The following is a 22,320-nucleotide window of genomic DNA, read 5'->3' on the forward strand; positions in this document are numbered from 1 at the left end:
AATCACTTAAAGGCAAAAGAGATCATCAAGGAACATGCAAGGAATTTAAAGTGGTTAAATTCAGACCTATTACAGAATTTTTACAAAATAAAACACCTTCATACTACCATCAGAACACTGATTTTCGTTACTCGGAAGAATTCCTCTAGCTTTTCCACTCTAAAGTCTTGACAATCCTTGACCTTCCCGCTCAGCCAGAACCTGGGCTAGGCGCGGCTGCGCGAAGTGCGCCGTCGCCATGGTAACCGCGGAAGCCTGGGCCCTGGGTGAGGTGAGTAGGAGTCCTGGAGCTGAGGTCCTGGGTGGGCGATCGCGGGTGCATAGACCCGCATCGTCGTTACGGTGCTGGCGGCCAGAGCTGCTGTGGTGGGCGTCATCCAAGGTATCCTCAGCTTTCGTGTGTCCGGTGGGCTTTGTGCATCCTATCCGGGCTTTGATCCTCCCGCCGCAGCAAAAGGGCAGGCAGAAGGTCGAGGGCGATTTCCGCGGAAGGGAGAACTCTCAAGCCCCTCAGGGAATTGCCTCAGGGAACGTGCTCTTTCCACGTGACCGGGTTAGCACAGAAAAGCTAGCACTCCATGTGAGGGTCCCCAGGCCTTCGCTCTTCATCGAATCCTGGGTGCTTAGAGGATCAGGGACTTAAAAATCCCCATTATCTTTTTTCCCCCTTTAAAGAAAGATTTCAACTGGGTCAAAGCCTTTGGGGTCAACTCCACTACAACTTCGGGAAGCTTCATCTGCGTCGTTGCTCTTTGTTTAAAGGATTCGGATATCATCACCATTAAGCCTCCTTCTACCCTGTTACTCAAGTATCACCCCCTCTAGGAAAGCCCTTCTGGGACCTTGGACTCCCAGGTTGCTCTCGCTGCCCTTCCTCTGTATAAGCTCAGCTATAGCCCTTGCATCCTGTTTCTCTGCGCTTGCTGGTTAGACTGTGGGTTGGCAACCTGGCCTGTTGTAATTGTCTATTTTTGGTACTTTGCAGCCTCTCTATTTTCCCGATGTGTAGTCGGGAAGTTTCTGGACCTCCCGGAACCATTTAGTAAGTCAGAGCAGGTTATATCCTCACTTCAGAAAATTAAATAAAGAGCTTTAAATCACTGACATTCCGCCTTCATCGGTCCAGCTCCTCCCACCCCTCGATTCTCCTGCAGCCCGTGGAGCTTATGTTTCATATTGTTATGTATGTGGGCATAGAAAACATAATTTGTTTTGTGGCCTTGAGAGTAGGCTCGGAAAGCTGTGACCTGGGATTGCTTAATCCCGCTATCCATTTCATAAATATTTTTGCCACAGACACAACCATTTATTTGTGTGACGCCCGCGATCACTCGCCGACTACAGAGGGAGGAGTCATGTGATAGGCCCCCACAAGCCTACAGTGTGCCATTTGGAATGCACTGCCCTCCTGAGGCCTTCACTAGCCTTAGCCTCTGCCATCCTGTGTCAGCATCCTCTCCCTATCCCTCCCATTTTAAGTTTTTCTCCCTCCTCTTTCCTGTTATTTCCTTGTTCTTCAAGTTTGTTACCCATGGCAATCTAAAATTTCTTCCCTTTGTTTCTTGCCCATATCCATAAGCACCATGATTGGAGGGGACCTTGTATTGGAAGAAACTTGGTAGGCACTGTCTTCGTGAGTGAGTAATTACAGCCCGTGCTCTCTTAGTCTGAACCTCTGCAGTACTGGTACAGTCAGCCATTCTTTTTTCCCCTTCCTCTCTGATTTGTCGAATGCTTGATGAATCAACTATATTGAAATCATCCAGTTCCTGGCTTATTACTTATTGTCCAGCATCTTTTGGTAAATATCCTGAGTCTTGTGAACAATCTAGCTTTGCTTCTCTTTCCTTCCACGCCCCCTCCCTCCTCCTCTTCCTCTTCCTCTTCTCCCTCCTCTTATTTCTCCTCCTTCTTTACTTCCTCCCCATCCTCTCCTTCCTTCTTGTTTTTGAGACATAATAATAAAGAGGAAGGCAGGAGCATCCTGCCTTCAGAGGTCCAGGCTCCTTTCTCCTCTCTCCGCCTGTACCATCTGTGAAACTTGTGCTTCCCGTGTATATGGGCAAAGAGAACATAATTTGTCTTGTCTCAATTCTATGACCGGTGGGTCTTTATCTGTTTGCAAATACCACATTTGCAAAAGTAAAGTCTTGTTGTCTAACCCAGATCAACCTTGAGTTTGCAATCCTCATGCCCACCCTCTCAAGCCCAGGGATTACAGGTGTGATCCATCAAGCCTGCTGTCTCCTGTCTTAAAAAGGGTTTCTGGGGCTGGGGATTTAGCTCAGTGGTAGAGCGCTTGCCTAGGAAGCGCAAGGCCCTGGGTTCGGTCCCCAGCTCCGAAAAAAAAAAAACAAAAAAAAAAAAAAGTGTTTCTTAGTTACTTTTCTATTGCTATGCTAAGTCACCATGACCAAGGCAGCTACTAGAGGAAAGAACTTACTTGGAGCTTACAATTTCAGTGTCCATGGGCTACCATGGCAGGGAGCACTGGCGGCAGGCAGGCAGGCATGACACTGACGCAGGAGCCAAGATCTCACATTTTGAGAAATAAACATGAAGCAGCTAACTGGGAGTGGCATGGGTTTTTGAAACCTCAAAGCCTCAGTGACCCACCTCCTCCAATAAGGCCACACTTCTTGATCCTTCCCAAACAGCACCACAAAGTATTTAGATACTAATCAGGGAGCCTGTGAGGGACATTCTTATTCAAACCACCACTGAGTGTAACTGAATCTATTTGCATGCTTAGAAAGTCATTTTAGCTTTGTTTTTAACATACATTTATATTTATTTATTTATTTATTTATTTATTTATTTATTTATTTATTATAAGTACACTGTTGCTGTCTTCAGACACACCAGAAGAGGGCATCAGATCTCATTACAGACGGTTGTGAGCCACCATGTGGTTGCTGGGAATTGAACTCAGGACCTCTGGAAGAGCAGTCGGGTGCTCTTAACCACTGAGCCATCTCTCCAGCCCGGCCTTCATTTTTCTCGAAAGGTGGCTCTCTCCACTGTGTGAGGAGAGCCAGGACGAAAAGGTAAGCCACAGTCTATTGAGGTCCAATCATGGAAGCATCATACCATTAGCATACCATTCTAGCTGCTGTGACTTCATTAGAAGCAAGTCACTAAGTGGAGCCCATGCTGATGGTGACGGGATTAACAAAGGCGTGGGCATCTGGAGGCAAGGTGGGGCGTTGTGAGCCAGGGCAGAAGCATCTTGTGATTGGTATATTGCCCTAATTCAGTCCATTCAACTGCCATCTATACTTTTCTTTTAAAATTAGTTGTTTTATTTATATGTGTGCATATGAGGCTGCATACGTTTATATAGACCAGGTGCATGGAGGAGCCTAAGGCAGCCAGAAGAATGTTTTGGAATCTGGGAACTGGAATTAATTATAGGTAGTTGTGACCTGCCGTGTGGGTGCTGGGAACCAAACCTGGGACCTCCGCAGTCACAGGGAGCACTCCAGACTTCTCAGTCATCTCTTCTGTCCCCAAGCGTGGTTTCCCCTTAAGGCTTTTGCTGCTGTGAGTACATAGTGATGTTATAACATTTGGTGTGTATGGTGCTTTTCCCTGAGTCATTTCTTATTTGACATGTATTATTCCATCAGCGTGAGCACTGGTAAGACTTCTGTAGATGACTTTAATTAACTTTTCCTTTCTAAAATCCCATAGAATATTTTTTTATTAAAGTCCTCACCACACGTCACCTTTTATTACATATATTTTATCTCATATTTTCTCCTATGGAGTATATTGTTGAGGGCAGAAGATAAACTTGTTGGTTTTAAGCTAGATACAGTATCTCATACCTGTAATCCCAGCACTAGTGTGGAGGCAGGAGAATCACTGCAAATTCAAAGCCAGTCTGGTCTACACAGCAAGTTTCAGGCCAGCCAGGGCTACCTAGCAAGATTCATTCTCAAAACAAAAACAAAAAAAAATAAGTGTTTGTAATTTATATAAACATTTAAATAACACAGTAATAATCCTTTAATAAACAATAAGTGAATAAATTGTTTGAATGAATTGTTTAAAAATCTAGTGCCTAATTTTTAAAGTTTTTATAATTTATCTCCAATGATCTAACTATACTTTTTAATGCTCCCCAACAAGAGTCATTTTAGTAGATAAATTCTCTTTTGATTTCTTTCCTAATGAATTTAGTTCTCTTTGATCTCTTGTCTGTCCCTACTGAGTATACTATTCATATTATATATTTAGTATTTTATCATATACTGAGGCCATGTGTTTACTCACTGTAGATTTTATTGATTGAAAGGGTAAAGTAGATTATTTTATAACTATAATTGTTTTCAAGTACATATTTTTATTTCATTCATATTGTCAGTGTTCGGACTGAAGATAAATAAGTAGCCCAGTGTGCTTGCATACACCTTTAATCTCAGCACTTGGGAAGCAGAGGCAGGTGATCTCAATGAGGTCAGAGGCAGAAGTAGGAATCTTGATGAGTTCAAAGCCAGCTGGCTTATACAGCAAGTCAGACCAGCCAGAACTACATAGTGAGACTCCCCACTCAAAAAATAAACAAGTGTCAGGAGTCATCTAGGATAGACTCTGTCAGGCCACCAGGTGGCCCTCCTAGAAGTGGTCCACCATTTTGCATGGTTGCAATGGGTGATCTCGATGAGGCAAGAGACTTCACCTCAGGATTGCTTCTGGCAGCTGATGTGCCTTTCCTGTCATTATTAAATTAATATAATAATTCCTGATTTGATTCAAATAATCTTTGGAAGAAAATTTTAGGAAATGGTTTTAGTCTTTTTACCAGAAAGGTCCATTATAGTTAGAATCAAGAATAGAATGTGCTCCCTCCTCGTAATAGTAAGTAAAGGCTGCATAGTAAGAAATACAATGAGCTTTCATAATTGCACTAGAAGAGATATAGGCTTGGAACAAATTTCTGTTCAAGGAAAAACATTCAGGTCCAAGGATAAAGTCACAGGTGTGCACTATGATAAGACAAGGAAATGTGAAACTGTTGCTCTGAACTTATAATGAGCTTATAGAATGAAACACTGCTTTAAATTTAATATCAACACTCATTTGTAACTCCTGTTTTTTGTAACATCTTATCTATGAGGTAATTTTAAAGAACTTCTGTCTAAAAAGATATAAAAAGGCCAGAGGAAAGAAATAAAGATGTGGTGATATGGTATGGTGTGTGTGATGGCTTATAGGGGGGCTCTGCCTGCCTCATCCATCTGTCCATCCAAATTTATATATGTATATGTCTGTTTGTTTATATGTAGTTGTGTGTGTGTGTGTGTGTGTGTGTGTGTGTGTGTGTGTGTGTGTGTGTGTGTGTGTAAGCATGCATGAATACTTGTGGAATTGAGACAGATGGTTTGGCCTGGAATGTATACGTGTCTGTGCAAATTCGCCTGTGTAAAGGATCTTAATTCTTCTCCTTTCCTTCCTCTCTGGTTCGCAAAGAGTTAACCAGCCCAGCCAGTGAAAGGCTTTTGGCTGCCTGGCCAGAAAAGGGAGCATTAACACTAAATCCTTTACTTACCCTCTCCTCCATTAAGCAAAAGTTGATAATTCCTCTGAAGCCATTGGCATCTGGCCTCAGTAAAACTAAGAATCAAAGAGAGTAAATACTATTAATACTAAGCAACCTTTGCACTCAGAAATAAAACCCAAGTCCCCCCACCTCCCCTGCGTGCTCTGTCCATTATAATACCTTCCAGAGAGGACCCAGCCCAGGGCAGGCTCCCAGCAAACAAGTAAATAAATAACCACTATCCCACTAATATGTTTGAATTACTTTTTTTTTGGCTAGGTATTTTTGGAGTTAATGGAGCCGGAAGAAGCTCTAGAATCAGAGTGTTCAGAAAAGTCACTATTTTCCTCACGGCAAGACTATGAAGAATCCCAAGAAGCAGATGAAACAGGCCCTGAGAACCCCCTCCTGCAGCCGACTCTCACCGGGGACGTAGAAGGTTTACAGAAGATTTTTGAGGATCCCGAAAATCCTCACCATGAGAATGCTGTGCAGCTGCTTTTGGAAGAAGACATTGTTGGGAGAAATCTGCTGTATGCAGCTTGCATGGCTGGCAAAAGTGATGTAATTAGAGCTTTGGCAAAGTATGGGGTGAATCTGAATGAGAAAACTGCCAGAGGTATTTCATCTTTTCGATATTACTTGTGACCACCTAAAGCTGTTCCTCACTGTCTTTATGATTGGGTAGCTTTGATGTGCCTGTTTTATACTTTAAACAACCATTTCAAAAACATTTTAATTTTTAAATTAAAAGTTAAACTCATTTTCATCAAGGCCAAACTTATCTGTCAGCTGTGTTTATACCATGACTGATAGGTGGTTATAATGTTAGAAAAGACTAGTGTAATTCCCTATATTAAGAGATTAAGCAAGCATGGGTTGGGATGTAGCTCAGTTGGTAAAACCTGTACAAGGCCCTGGGTTTGAGCCCCAGAGCTGCAGACATGGTGCTACATGCCTATGATTACAAAGGAGGAAAAGGCAGGGGGATCAGAAGTTCAAGGTCATTGGCTAAGCTACTTAAGGGGTTTGGGCCAGCCTAGACTACATGAGAATTTGTCTCAAAAAAATTTTTTTAAGAGAAATGTGAGCATGTTAATAAATGTAGAAAGATCATTTAAAAGAAATTCATGATGTAAATTCTTAGGGAGATAGGAATATAATAAATCTCTTAAAAGGCTGTCTATCGGTTGGGATTTAGCTCAGTGGTAGAGCGCTTGCCTAGGAAGCGCAAAGGCCCTGGGTTGGGTCCCCAGCTCGAAAAAAAAAAAAAAAAGAAAAAAAAAAAAAAAAAGGCTGTCTATCAAAAATTATAGGTTTTAAAATTACTGAGAGGATTTCAGTCAAGATTTTATTTCTGAAACTATATTTATTTATTATTTATTTATTTAGAGACAAGATCTATGTGGCTCTGGCTGTCCTGAAACTCATGATATAGACCAGATCACTTTGGATTCTTTATTAACATTTCATTATCCCTTCTGGTCACAATGGTTTACAAATTGGTCTCAGGTAGGCCCAGGGCTGTGGCACTGTGGTGGGTAAGGAGCTAAAAGATTTCTAGGACAAGTAGAGATGAATTGTGTCTTCCTTTTTTCCTAGCTCAGCCAGAAATTAGCCCATAGGTGTTTCTTTTCTTCACAAACTCTTTATAGAAACTTATCCAGGTTTTAATCTTACTTTGGCTACAAACCACCAGTGTGACCTTGGGAAAGGAATGGACTTCAGACCTTCCCTCTCTATTATAGACTGTAGTGAGGCTAATGCCTTCCTCCTGGGACTATTGCAGACTAATGAAGTGAAGGACACACAGAGTCCTGATACAGAATAGTTTCAGCAGGGCAGTGCTTGCTCACTTCTCTTTGTCTCTCTGGATGTTTGAGGGAGTCATAAGTACCCATAATTCTCTCTGGATGTTTGAGGGAGTCATAAGTACCCATAATTCTCTCTGGATGTTTGAGGGATTCATAAGTACCCATAATTCTTAGGGGTACATGTAGTGAATCATTACAATTTATATTGACTCAGCATCTCTTGAAATTTTTCCTACCAAAAGCATGGCGCAGTCACCTTTGATACCAGGTCTACACCACATCCAAATGGCCCAGGCTTGTGGTCAGTGATAATACTTTAGCAGCATCTCTTCTGCCAGCAGAGTGTGTGTGTGTGTGTGTGTGTGTGTGTGTGTGTGTGTGTGTGTGTGTGTGTGTGAGAGAGAGAGAGAGAGAGAGAGAGAGAGAGCATGAGTGCATGTGTTTTCTCGATGTTTTTTGGGCCATTTGGGAATTTGCCACAAAATTTTTTTTTAATTTATATCATTAGTTTATTTATAATTTTTTCTAGTGTAAGAGTTCAAGAGTTTAATCCAATTTTCAGATCATATCTCTTACACTTTCTTCATTCTGTTAATGGGATGAATTAAATATCTTTATTTTTTAAGTAGCTGGTGCCTTACTATAAAGAAAGGAGCAGCAAATCCAGATCCAAAGTACACGGTCATCATAGCCAATAACCGCCACTTGTTTTCCACTGAAAACGGCAAATTCTTCCCCGGACCCTCCTCACAGTGACTGCGACGCACCACGGAGGTGGTGAACCTCTGGATACTCTGGCCCAACATACACTGCTGGAAGTTCTCCGAGCATGGCAGAGACGGAAGGCAGAAGGAATGGCCATACCACCTCATCCTACTTTCTTCACCACTTGCCCCAAATTTAAAGTTATAATCTATTTTCCTGTATCTGCCCTTAGTTGCCACATTTTCTTCCTCCTTTGAGTGACCTGGGAACACAGGACTGACTCACACTTTCCCTCAGCCAGTATCTAGAGGTTAAGTCATGTCCCCATTAATGTACAAGTATCTTGAATCTGCAGCTTCTAGCCGACAAACCAGAGGTCACCTAAAGCCAGGCTTTTCCTGGAAGCATTGAGAAAACAAGGTTGGGTTCTTAAGACAAGTGTGGGCCAGGTGGACACTGGGTATAAGTCAGATGAGGGCCACCAGGTCACCTCCCCCCCATATGCATGTTTCCTAATGTGAGGGACTTCCTGGTTGTGCATTGGGCAAGGCATGGGACTTGTGAAAGGCACACCATGAGCCCCACTCCTAAGGTCTTCTGATAAGAACTGCCACATCTTTGGTGTTGGAACCCCATTCTAGATCACTTCTAATTGCTTTCTTGAACCCAGGACTTTGTACATGTTAAGCAAGAGCTATGCCATGGAGCTGTGCCCTCAGTCCTGGCTCCCCAGTTTAACTGAGGCCTCTCCAAACAATTTATCTCTGATCTTTGACTTTTATAAAACTCTGAAAAACTCTTGACAATGGATCCCGTGTTTCCGCCTCTACAGTTGCACCTCAGGAAGTCTAAGAAATGACTTTTTAATGTGTTAAGTCATACTTAAGCTTTAATTCAAAAGAAATTTCCAAACCAAAGCATACACGGCTATAATGATTTTGATGATTGTGTTAACAATAAAGGTAGGGTACTAAGAGTTTGATGAAAATTCCTTAAAATCATAGGCTGACTGTTCCGAAGTGCAGGTGGCCGTCATTCTTAGCAGGTGAGGAGGGACTCAGGAGTCAGGCTGCCCGTGTTGGTATCTTGTGTTCGTCATTACTGGCTGCGTTCCTTGAGCCAAGTTTCTTAACATCTCTGAGTTTTAGTTTCCTTGTCTGTAAGATGAGGATTATAATAATTCTGATGCTATAGGGTTTGTAAATTCAACGAGGTTACTAGGTAGAACACTGAGTGCCTGTCTCTTAGCTATCATTCAGTACTTGATTGTGTTTATGATCTGCTACATAGAATAGTCTGGACTAACACACAGATGTACCTTGACTTATGATAAAGTGATGACCCCATGGACCCATTATAAAGGACTGTAAACAGAAGCATGCATTTAACACAGCTAGCCTGCTCATCATAGCCTAGCAACACTGTACACATGCCAGCATGCCAGGGCGGTTTATTCCTGAGGTCACATGGCTGCCTAGGAGCTGTTGCTCACCGTTACTGCTCAGTATCTTGTCAGAGTATTGGAACACATATTACTAGCCTTGGGAAAGACTGAGCATCAAAGTTTCCAGTGCGTTTTAAAACTGCTGTCAAGTCACCCCAAGTCTGTTTGACCCGGCTGTCTTTACTCTCTGTCAGGGTACACACTCTTACACTGCGCTGCAGCCTGGGGCCGCCTGGAAACTTTGAAGGCCCTGGTGGAACTGGATGTTGATATAGAGGCTTTGAACTTCCGGGGAGAGAAAGCTCGAGACGTTGCTGCTCGCTATTCTCAGGCCGAATGTGTTCATTTTCTGGACCGGGCAGGTAAGGAGCACAGATGGTATGAAGATGATTGAGGCCATGGAGTGCTATGAATGATATTTCCACCTTCCAGCTAGGTGATGTGCTTTCTGTTGTCAATAGTGTATAAAGACTGCCTTCATTTCTTTCTTCTTTTACTTTACTATTGACCGCAAAGCATTGCTCTTAACTCTCTGCCTCTGCCTCTGCCTCTGCCTCTGCCTCTGCCTCTGCCTCTGCCTCTGCCTCTGCCTCTGCCTCTGCCTCTGCCTCTTTCTCTCTCTCTCTCTCTCTCTCTCTCTCTCTCTCTCTCTGTGTGTGTGTGGTGTGTGTGTGTGTGTGTGTGTGTGTGTGTGTGTGTGTTTGTATCTTGTTGATTTACCAATTTCTGACAATTTAAGCAACAAACTTTCCATGGGACTCTACATACAATATATGTTCAAGGTTGTTTTTTGAAAGACCCAAACAAAGTACACTATTCCACATATATATATATATATATAAATACCAGCATATTTCAGTAATATATTTGACCCCCAGAAAGGAAATTTGCTGCTGAAAATTAAAAATATTTTCCTAGGAAAAGTTAACCTATGGTATCAGTAACCCAAATCATAATTACCCCATAGCATGGCAGGACTTCTGAGACCTGTCATTTTCCTCTCAATTTGGCTGCTGGTTACATGGATATTTTACTTATGAAAGTTCATTTGAGATGTACCTTCAAAGTTTCAATGTCTTTTATAAATATTCTATCTCAACAGAATCCAAATTATATTTTGTGCTGCCTTGAATTTTGTTTACATTTTGTTCTCATTCCTCAGGTCTGTATTATATAGCCTGAAGAGACTTTAGGAATATGTAACTGTGTGACTTGCTGTGTGCTTATAGAATTTAAAATGAAACCATTTTATATGGCTGTCTGCATTGCCATGCTCAGCAGGTTCTTATGGAGTGCCCACTACTAAGCATGCTAATACTGCTGTAGGCATGGCATACAGCAATGGTTGTTTCTTCCCTGTGGGGTTTCTTTTTAGGTGAAGCAATCATCTAGAAATCAGTTGGCAGGGGGTTGGGGATTTAGCTCAGTGGTAGAGCGTTTGCCTAGCAAGCGCAAGGCCCTGGGTTCGGTCCCCAGCTCCAAAGGAAAAAAAAAAAAAAAGAAATCAGTTGGCAATTATCTAACAGTATCAGAAAGATGTGAGTATTAAGAGAAAGAGGGAAGGTAATAATTAGCAGGAAAGGCAGTTCATGCCCTGGGGTAGTTAGAGAACCTGAAGAAAGCTTATTGGGGTTCAACTGGGCCTTACAAAATGAACAGGATTTGAATACACAGTGGTAGAGCAAAGAGCATAAGCAAAACATTAAATCTGAGAATGAAAGGAACATGCTAGGGGACAGGGACAAGACCCTCTTACTGGAGCCCTTGCCATAGCTTCCACAAGGAAGGGATAAGCAGGTTCTCTGGAGGATGTCTGTGTTTGAATACTACATAAGCATGAGCAGGGTACACGTCTTTGTACCCTGGTTTCCTTTCTGATAAGCGGGGCTAATAATAGCTCCTTCCTCTTGAGACTTGTGAGGGCTAAATGATACAGTGCAAAGCACATAGCAACTACCTGTCATGTGGTCAGGCTGGAAAAAAAATGCTGTTGCTATAATTACCACCAGATTATACCCTGAAGTGCCAGTTAAGGTGTTTTCAGTTTATTCTGGGAGCCACATTTGTAAGTGTGGATTCTTTTTCAGTCGAATGGAAACCCAGACTTGTGTGAAAAATTTTCAGTAATGATTGGGGGAAAAAAAAAAAAAAAAAAAAAAGCAAGCCCCCAAAGAAACCTTTGTCTCCTCAGATAGTCCTTGCAATAGATTTCTTTCGTACTCTCCGCCAAGCTACATTTGCATGTGCTTAAGGTTAGTGATATTCTTTTGCTCCTCTCCTCCTTTACTCTTCTTCCTCCTTAATTTACGTTGTTGCTTAACTTTCTTAACAGAAGAATGGTGAGACACCTGCTTCAGGAACTTGGTCATCATTGACGTGGTGGCCAGCAGTCTGCAGAGTATTTGTTCAATGTCATAGATGGAGGGGCTCAGGTCTCGGTCGTTAGCATGCTTCTCTAAAGAGGCTTGCTTTTTCAGCTGCAAAAGCAAAGCAAACCACTGAACCCACATTCTGGATAAGCAAATTTAAACAGCACTAAGATGTATGCATCACATATTTATGCAAAAAGAGAAGGTTACTATAGAAGGCCCAAGCACAGAAGAGAAGCTCTTCCTTATGTACAACACAAGACTAGACTGACTCCCTGTCATCCTGGGCAAACATTGGTCAACATTTTCTGAGGTTAGAGAACATTTTGCCAGGAGAAGTTAGGGTGTCAACAACATGTTTTCCTGCAGGACATGGAGAAATTGAATCAGTATGGACAGATGACGTCCTCCCTGCCGGCTAGCTCTCACAGTATTAGACAGTGCCTCCCCTGGTCCTACTGAACTGTGAACTCGGTGAACTGTAGGAATGACTAGCATGGTAAAATGTGTCCATGGGTTCAACCATGGCACGAATATCATCACAAGGGCAACCAACTGCCTTCTGATTGGATTTAAGACCTGTTCCACAAGAGGAACACATGCTTGTTACTGCAGATCTGGCCAAGAACTCTTGGTTGGGGAGCTCACACGTCTCATTGGTAAACTTTTACTAATGTTATTTTGCTAAATGGGCATAATGTCAAACTGCCCTCTAAATTTGTCTCTCTGTACTAAGATTAGTTCAACTCTCTGACCTCATCAGAGAAGTCTCTGTGCAGGTGATGGTGGTTCATGCAGAAACTTGCAACTAGTCAAAGTGCAGAGACTCTGGGCATGCCCAGACGTAAATGAGACATCTATATCATTGCCACTTCCCCTCAGGCATCATGGAAGGCGGGGCAGGGAGTCTGAAGAGCCAAATGTCAGAGGGGACTAGAGCAAAAAAACCAGTATCTTCTGATCAGGACAGAAATTCTGCACTCGTGAACTTAACAGCACTTGTGATTGCCTGTACATGATCTGTACAAGGTCAAGTCAGTTTCATGCCAGAATGGAGTGGGAAGGGGTCATAAACCCTTACCCCTAAATGAATAGTTTTGCACTTGACAACTTCGGGGAAAGGGAGAGTTAATTTTCTTTAAGTGTGTGGTTCCTGGCAGGTTAACCTGAATAAATAAAGCTCGGCAGTACTTGGAGCATAAAATGAGCCCTTAAGACTGTGGTTAGGGATTGGGGATATAGCTCAGTGAGTTGTAGAAAACTTGCCTAGTAGGTAGGAGGCCCTGGATTTGATTCCCAGGACCAAATAAACCAGAAAAAACATTTCCCTTATTAAGCAGCATCACTGTATAATAAGTACATATTTTAAAAACAAGAAATCATTTATATAGCTAGGTCATGCTGATGGGCAAGGAAGTGTGTGTACTTATGTGGTTAGCAGAATTCTTAATTGTCTCAAATTATAGCACCGTCTATTGGCAAAATTGGGAATTAAGTGACCTGTTTCCCACTAAGTCCTAACATTTAAAATCAGTTTACAGTTTTCTTGGGAAGCTCATGCTAACCTCTGTAGTGATCTTTCATAGGCTCACAGATTCTCCAAGAGACCCCTTGTTTCAGATCATTTTATGGGAAGGCTAAGAGCACACGACTTCCCTCACTCCTATAGTCCTATCTACCACATCTTACTGTTTTGTTGTGTTTCGTAACTTGAAGTAGAGGTTGGAGGAGACGGTTTTTTTTTTTTTTTTTTTTTTTTTCTTTTTTTGGAGCTGGGGACCAAACCCAGGGCCTTTTGCGCTACTAAAGGCAAGCTCTCTACCACTGAGCTAAATCCCCAACGAGGAGACGGTTTTAAGACCTTCTGATTAAACATTCATCTGTGGAACTCTTAACCATGGGCATGTCGCTGCTAGCTGATGGTGGTGGGGTGAGTGGGGAGCAGGGAAGGCGGAGGAGATGGACAACTTCAAAGGTCTGGATAACCTTGAGCTGTGTGCTCTTTGAGATTCTATAAATCCTCCTATTTGCATCACAAATTCACCTTTTTTTGGTGTCTTGTCCATTTCATCCATAGGTAATGCACAGATAGAACAAACAGGATTAAGAAGAGAGCTTGTACTAAGATATAAGTGAGGTGTAAGGAACTCTGTAATAGGTCCATGTTAGCAAAGTTGCAGCAGAGTTTGTCCAGAGGGAAAGGCAGGCAGCGGGATGGGGGAACCTTAACTTTCAGGTAGTGCACTTCCTCTGGAAAAATCTCCCATCCGACCTTTGTCCAAGTTGTTCCGTCACAAATGCAGGAACTCTCTCTGACGAAGCAGAAGAACAGAAGGGGAGAAAGCATAGATAGTCTTTGATTAGACATCTTTTTTTTTTTTTTTTTTTGTCTTAACTGAGAAGAAAATCTTGAGGTAAAAAATTGGTCAGACAGAGCAAAAGATGCCTCAAGCACTAAGGTGGTGCTCCCGTCAAAGCCTTTCAGATAGTCCTGTTAGTCAGCCCCACACGCAGCAAAGTACACAGTGCCCGCCATTGTTACATCGTCAGCCATAGTGACTCAGGGGCATGTTCAGTGACATCACTAAAAATGCACTGGGATGAAAAGGTGTACCCGGCTAATCACCCTAGGATTCTTGAAATGAGCTATTTGCTGTTTTGCGGGGGAGTGTTTTGCAGTATGCTGTCAAAAAAAAAATAAAAATGAAACCCCATGAAAAAAACAAAAAACAAAAAACAAAATGAAACAAGCCCTCAAAGGTAGTGGCGTCTCGCAGTGGGGCAGGAGAAGATTGGCTGTTTTGAACTCTGCCGTCATGTGAAAAGGAGCCTCAGGCAGAGAACTTGGATACTTGGGTAACATTTCCAAGCCAAGTGTTGAAGGCCTAGCTGGTCTTTTTCTTGCTGTCTGTAGTGAAATGGGAAAGGAAAGGGATACATTGAGGGGAAAGTGCTTTATCACGTCTAATGTGATTTGGGACTGATTTCTCTCAGCAAAGTGTACTTTTTAAACACATCTTGGAGGTGTGTGTGAGTGTGTGTGTGTGTGTGTGTGTGTGTGTGTGTGTGTGAGTGTGTGAGCCCGCGCACACATATGTGTTTGAAAGCTCAAGAAAAGAAAAGCAATCGACAATCTGCCCACTGGGAATATTTCTCTGTTGTTACTCTTTTCTCCAGAGGGAACATTTTGGCAGATGTGGTTCACGGGACCTGGTGTCATGTTTTGTATTTCTTTGGTTCTTCAAAAGTCCTATCATAATTCTAGGAACACACTGGGTGTGCTGAAGCGATGTCCCCGAGTGTTGGGAAACCTTGCTATTTAAGGTCACAGTCTACCATATCCAGACAGTGTCTCTGAGCTCAGCACAAAATGGAGGACTCCCTTTACCAGCAGGCTTTCCTCTTCTCGGCCTGACCTTATCTGGGGAGTCTGACCCCAACATCCTCCACCTGGGGAAGGCCACATAGTCCTAGGCAAACCTACAGGTTCAACTTCCTCTTTTCCCATTCAGAGTCTGCTCAGCAAGTCCCTGGGCCTCCAGGAATGCCTCTTCATGCAAATGAGGCATTCCCAGTATGTTAAGCCCCAGCCAATGAGTTACGTTCACCCTAAAACTCCTTCCCACTCTCCAAGGTTTGTACTTAGCCCTTGTCCACCCTGAATAATGTGTATGTGCACAAGCCGTTTCACCGAAGACTGTCGAAGGGAGCTGTTTAAACTGAGTGATGTTTAAGAGAGAAGTAACACTACAATCCTTGGAGAAGGCTCCCCTCCCCAACCTCCCACACTCTCAGTTGGATTGGGATCCTGCAGACAGGCGCCCCTCCCCCCACTCCAGGCCAGTGTGGAGTGGTGCCTGGATACCTGAGGGAGGAATCGGAACTCGGAACTACACCTGAGTGCTGTTTTTCTGAGTTCCTCCAACACTGACAGTGAACCTTCTACACAAGTCTCCTCGAGTTTTGGCTGTGGGATGGGCAAGCAGGTTGACTTACCCTCTGTTGTTGGCCTTATTTCTTGTTTTTTTTTGTCCTGTCTTTTCAGATGCAAGGCTGATTCTGAAAAAATTTATTACAAAATCCTCTCTCATCGTTACTGACCCAGAAAAGACACCAGGGAAACTCTTCAAGGAAGATAAGGTACTGTGTTGTGATTATTTCCTGTCCTGATGTTTTAGAGGTAGATGGTTCTCCTTTCTCCGTCCTCTCCTTCCCCTCCCTTCTTGAGTAAGCTTCTGATAAGAGATGAAATGATAAAGTAAATAAATGATGTCCATGTTCAAAATATCACACCTGACCACATAGATGAAAGTCAGAAATGTTGTGCTGAGTGAAAATTTGGAAAAACAAAGCCCAAGCCTGCAAAGATTTTTATAAAGCCAGCTCTCCTAAAGCATATCGTTAGATACCTGTTTTAGTAGTAAAACTGCAAAGAGAAAAGCTTTCTGTTCTGTTGGAGTACTATGCTCTTCTGATACTCAATTCTATAGTTTGCTTCACACCTTAAAACACACATGATACATGTTAGTATGTATGCACTTGTATATACTATATAAATATGCACACTATACTCTAGTATACGTGTGTATATTACATGTACAAATCTTCCATAATGAAAAGTAAAAAAAAATGTTAAAAAAATTTGTAAAGTTAAAAAAAATTGATTGGATATACATTGAAATTGTGCCCATTAAGCTGGGCATAGTGGCGTACATCTGTGTTCCAGCATTTGGAAAGCGCAGGCAGGAGGATTACCTTTAGTTCTAGGCAAGTCTGGTCACACTCTGAGAACCAGGCCAGCCAGGGCGGTGTAATATGACCCTGTGTTTAAAAACTAAATATGTTCCGGGTATTAGATATGTGCGTTGACTTTGAATTGTTTTCTGTGTGCCATGTGGAATCCCTGCGAATTTATTTGATATTATTTGATGAAATACAGTTAGCTGCTCCTTAAAGGGTACCAGCAAAGCTCACTAAGGCACACATTGAATTGGTACCTATAAACAACTTTACAAAATTTCTTGTGAAAGAAAACACAACACGTTCAATTAGAGCAGGTACTAGGGCTGTTGACCTGCAATTTACAGGTTCTTCCCATGAAAGAATGGTGCTTTGTTAACTGATACTAGAAAAACCTTCAAATATCAATAAAAAATGTCATAGGCACACGCCATTAATTAGAAGACAAAGAAACATCTAGAACAAACTTAACACTCCTTTCACTTTTGGTCTTATTACCCCTGGAATTCTAATAACAGTTTTGAGATTTCATTTTCCCCCTTTAGTTACAGATACAGGTTTGTCAGGAGATATTTCTACTATAAAAGTGGGATCCTACTGTACTGGTTACTATTATTATTAACTTGCTTTTTCCCTCCCCTGGTATTTTATGGACATGTCTGAGTCTTTTTTTCTCATACATCTGTGTCTACGGCTTACTCTTCAGCACTACGGAAAGAACAATCAGCAGGTTGTTAATCTGTGCTCATTATTATCAACCTTACCAAACAGCTTTTTCTTTTCTACTTGAAAAAGTTTTTGGTTGACACATTCTGTCTGTATGTATAAGGCACATGTGAGAACTATCTTTTTGATTTTTAAAGATTTATTTATTATATATAAGTACACTTTAGCTGTCTTCGGACACACCAGAAGAGGGCATCAGATCCCATTACAGATGGTTGTGAACCACCGTATGGTTGCTAGGGTTTGAACTCAGGAGAACTATCTTTAAACAGACATCAGGAATGTGCTGCCAGTGTGTGATCAGATGGGAATTTTTTTTTTTGAACTTTCTCCTTTAGACACCATTTAGAGGAAGTAAATAACTTAGTGAGTCTCCTGTAGCTCATACAATCCACCATTTTTCTAAAGTTTTACTTGTTTTGATTCTGTGCATGAGTGTTTGTCAGCACGCATGCATGTGTGTACCATGTGTGTGCAGTACCTGTGGATGCCAGAAAAGGGCACAGGATCTCCTGGCGCTGAAGTTACAGATGGTTGGAACTGCCATGTGTATGCTAGGAACCGAACCCAGGTCCTCTGCTAGAACTACACGTGCTCTTAACTGCTGAGCCGTCTCCCCAGACCTATTCTCTCCCTATTCTTTTTCAACTTTTGCAAACACTTCTCTCATCAGGGGGGCTCAATAAAAGCAGAGAATCAGGGAGAAAAAATCGACTGGTTTAAGGCTTCTCAAGTCTCAGTGGTGAGTTGTGTGACCTCTCCTTCTACCACTGTTAGATGGTTCAGAAGCCAGAAGCCATTTGCTATTTCAAATTTACTTATCTAAAATGAGGTATAATTTCAAATTTAGTTCTTCAGTCACATTAGCCAGATTCCAGGTACTCAAGAGCTAAATACACCTAAGGGTACTGGATTGGGTGAGTTTCTGCCAGATAGCACGTAGCCTTAGAAACACTCCAGTTTGTAAAAACAATGTGACATTTGCTTATTTTGTATGCGTGTGTGTGACTGTGCATGTATGTGCACGCATGTGCACATGTGTGGATGTCTTGGCATTCACGTATGTTGAGGTCAGAGGACAGCTTGGCTGGATCTCTTCTCCCTTACACTGTGTGGACTCTGTGTATCAAACTCAGGTTGTCATCTTTGATGAAAGCATTTTCAGCCACTAAGCTCTCCTTCTGACCCTAGAGATTCTATAGCCTTATTTTTCAATCAATGAGTGGAAGTAAATTCACAGTTTCTGTCCCCAGAATGCCATCCTCAACGCATGCCGCATGAAAAACGAGTGGTTGGAAAGCCACCCGGAGGCTTCCATCAGTGAGCTTTTTGAGCAGAAACAACAACTGGAAGACATTGTTTCCCCAATCGTAGCAAAAATGTCTACACCACGTAAGTTCTATGTCTGAATGTCAGGAAGTAGAATTGTTATGCTCAGTGTTGTTGTTGTTTTCTGATACACTATGGTGTTTACTATCTTCACCTCCCTAATCATAACTGAATTCCTGTCATAAGACATGCCTGATCCTGGTCTTGACATTACATTTTCAGTTGCAAAAGTATATGTTTGTAACCTATTTTTTTTAAAGATCTGTTTATTTTATTTTATGAGCGTTTTTCCTGCATGCATGTGTGTTCACTGTCATGCATACCTGACACCTGTGTCAGATTCCTCAGAACTGGAATTACGGATGGTTGGGAGGCATCGTGTGTTGCCGGGAACCGATCCCAGGGCCCGTGTAAGCACATCCAGTCCTCTTAGCTGCCGATCTCCCTATGCACGCCGTTGAGGTTTTTCTGATACCGAGTTTTGCGAACGTGGCTCTCGTTGCCTGTGTCCTCTGAATACCTGCATTGCACGTACCACCTGGCTTTCATGCCATTGATTTTTGATCAGGGATTGTCACCCAGGAAAGGACGTTCTTCTGGGAGACAGGATGGCAGAGTCAGGGAAGGGTTTTCAGTATTATCCTTCTGGTTTTGGTTGGGGAAAACAACTGTGGAAATAATATCCTGAGGTCAGAAATGCACACATCAGAATGTCAGGGGCAGGTATACCTAAGATTTAAAAATGGCAGCCTTATCTGTTTCATACTGTTTTCATGAAATTCAACCCCTTAAAGGCTCCAACCAGTGTGTTTCAGCATATCACCAAGTTATGAAATCATCATCATTTCTAATTTTAGGTCACTTTGCTCCCTCACAAAGACACCCTACACTTATCAACAGGCACTTTCTGCCCCCTCTCCCAAGCCCTGGCAGTCATTACTTTACTTTCTATCCTCATGGGTTGGTTGGCTTGTTTGTTTGAGTCAGAGTCTTGCTATGTAGTCCTGCATGCACTGGGACTTGTTATGTAGACCAGGCTAGCCTCGAATTTGCTGTAATCCTCCTGCCTCAGCCTGTCGAGTGCCAGGATTACAGATGTGAGCTCTCATGCCCGGCTTGGACCTGGCTGCTCTAAACTCTTCACAGATAGGATCACAACGTACACATTGCCCTTTGCGATTGGGTTCTATCCCTTGGCACAATGCTCATCTCGTTCTTTTTAACGTATTGACACTTAATAAAGATGAATAACCTTCCATGGTATGGATACAAATTTAATCCATTCATCGACCAGAGTACACGTTTGTTTTCACTCTTGAGCCAGCATACACAGTGCTCCTATGAGCTGTTGTGTATATTGCCGTATGCTTCCTCTTTTCTTTGGGATGTCAACGGGAGAGGAACTGCTTCGTAGTATGTAACTCTCTGTCAAGCCTTCTGGGAAACTGCTAAAGGTGTTTTCTGTTCCCATTCTCATCAGTGGCATCTGAAGATATCAATTTCTTCATGACTTTATTGATGTTTATTGCATCTTAGACACACTCAGTGGATGTGGTGACATCATGCTCTGATTTGAATTTCCTTGATCCCTATAATTATAAGTATCTTTTCTGTGTTTATGGGTCATTTGTCTAATTACTCTGGAGAGCTTCTCATTTTGACTATTTCAAATTTTAAATTTGAAGGGTCTTTTGCATAGCTCGTTACAGAAGTTCTTTATATGTTTTGGATACAAGTCTACTATGAGAAATATGACACTGAGCTGGACATGGTGATAAGTGCCTGCAGTCTCAGCACGGGGAAGGCCGAGTCAGGAGGATCATGAGTTTGAGGTTACGTTGGACTTTTCATGATCCATTGATGACAACAGGCTTCATTTCTATGTTCCCTGAGAGTTGAGGGAAGGATGGGTTTGAAAGAGAGAAGAGCTGGGGCCAGGAATACAAAGAAGGGATTCATCTTGTTAGGCTCCCGTATAAATCAGTCATTGGAGAGATAATGTTTTAAATGCCCAAAGAGACTCCGTGGAAGTTTCCAGACTTCTCCAGAGACCTACTTCAATAGGACAGAATAATCAAGATAAAAGGGACAAGTTGTCTAACTGCCCTTATCTGCTAGGGTATTCCTCGAGCAAGCAAAGGGCTCTAACTGGAATTATCCCCACCCTACAGAAGAAGGAGCTCATCCAAACTGCAGCTAAAGAGAAGAGGGAAGTGGGTGGCACTTGTCTGTGTTATGGCTCAGTTAATGAGAGCCAACCATACTCTGTCCACATAGAGTAATGTGTGTGGTCCTGGGAGGTAATAGAACCCACAATTTTGCAGGCATCTTTCCAGTCCTTTTTTGGTTATTAATCAATGTTCCTGAGGTGGCACTGTCTGGCTATGAGTCTGCCTTCATTTCCTTGACTTTGTCTTTGGTCAGTGTCATTGCTGACGTGGAGCTACATTGCCTAACGGGAGGTTACCAAGATGTAGCCCATGTTTTTCCTGAGTTTTATAGCTTTGGCTTGCATTTCATCCTGTGATAAGAGTTACTTATTTTGTACTTGGTGTGGCGTGTGTTATTTATTACCTAAGCTTTTTATGTTTTTCAAGAGGGGTCATGTGTTTTAAGAGGTTGAGACAATCAGGATAATATAGGTAGTATGGGAGGCCAGCCCTTGTCCTCTTTGTAACTAATGTCTGTTGATTAGATAGGTGGCAAGCAGCCCCCTAGGTACCTTGTGAGCGGCAGTCTTTAGAGTACCCCACCTTAAACAACTCCTCATGCAGATTGTAAGTAAAGCCTGGAAAAGGTAAACTAAGTTTAGAGAGGCTCAGAGGAAAAACGAGAGAGCATGAGGCAGGAGGAATTGCCACCATGAAACCAGGGTAGATCTTGATAGTTTCAGATTGAAAGCACAGGCTCCCGATGGACGGTCCAAATGAGGGACAGAGGAAGTGGAAGGCTCCTGTTTTGCTGACTGGTTGTCCTGTCAAGGCAGGGTAGGAAACAGGGCTGTAGTCAGTTTGTGACCATTTTATTAAAACTACTGAAAGAGTGTCCAACAGCTTTAAGCTTTATTTTATGGGCAGTGGGACATCATTACAGAGCTTTTAGGTCTAGAGAGAGCTCAGTCAGGAAAATGCTTGCCTCACAAACATGAGGATCTGAGTTTGATCCCTAGAAGCCACAAATATAGATGAACGAGATGCCATATGCTTGCAATTTCATTGTTGTGGTGGGGACAGGCAGATCTCTGGGGCTAACCGGCAGGCCAGCCTTGCTATATCAGCAAGTCACAGACCAATGAGAGACACTGTCTCAGAAAATACTGCGGCATGTCCTGAAGCAGGACACTTGAGACTCTCCTCTAACTTCCAAAGGCATGTGGATTCATGTGCTTAGCACACTCGAGTTCACCTGTACACCCCCCCAACACACACATACACACATACATACACACATACATACACACATACACACATACACACATACACACATACACACACACACACACACACACACACACACACACACACACACACACACAAGGTGTTTGGTGTTGTGTGTCTATAATCCCAGAACTTGAAAGGCTGGAGCAAGAGGACCATGAGTTTGAGGCTAGCCTGGGCTGCATAGCAAGACCCTGTCTCAAACACACAA

General features: G+C 42.5%; 3 protein-coding genes across 3 annotated transcripts; 1 reads left to right on the top strand and 2 right to left on the bottom strand.

Annotated features, from left to right (window-relative positions):
- The first annotated feature begins 2,836 nt into the window (after window positions 1-2,836).
- Ankrd45 (ankyrin repeat domain 45) lies at window positions 2,837-18,780 on the top strand. The gene is made up of 5 exons (XM_032915176.1): window positions 2,837-3,047; window positions 5,825-6,164; window positions 9,703-9,870; window positions 15,923-16,017; window positions 18,597-18,780. Exons 2-5 carry the CDS (start codon window positions 5,840-5,842, stop codon window positions 18,750-18,752), a joined length of 744 nt encoding a protein of 247 aa, XP_032771067.1. The 5' UTR covers window positions 2,837-3,047; window positions 5,825-5,839; the 3' UTR covers window positions 18,753-18,780.
- LOC116911274 (cytochrome c oxidase subunit 7C, mitochondrial-like) lies at window positions 7,926-8,165 on the bottom strand. Its single transcript, XM_032915179.1, has one exon. It carries the CDS (start codon window positions 8,163-8,165, stop codon window positions 7,974-7,976), a length of 192 nt encoding a protein of 63 aa, XP_032771070.1. The 3' UTR covers window positions 7,926-7,973.
- Tex50 (testis expressed 50) lies at window positions 11,703-14,245 on the bottom strand. Its single transcript, XM_032915178.1, has 2 exons — window positions 13,922-14,245; window positions 11,703-11,985 (listed from the first exon to the last, which is right to left on the bottom strand). Exons 1-2 carry the CDS (start codon window positions 14,243-14,245, stop codon window positions 11,740-11,742), a joined length of 570 nt encoding a protein of 189 aa, XP_032771069.1. The 3' UTR covers window positions 11,703-11,739.
- Window positions 18,781-22,320: the final 3,540 nt, after the last annotated feature.

This window comes from Rattus rattus, chromosome 10, assembly GCF_011064425.1.
Source record: "Rattus rattus isolate New Zealand chromosome 10, Rrattus_CSIRO_v1, whole genome shotgun sequence".
Classification (NCBI taxonomy): Eukaryota; Metazoa; Chordata; class Mammalia; order Rodentia; family Muridae; genus Rattus; species Rattus rattus.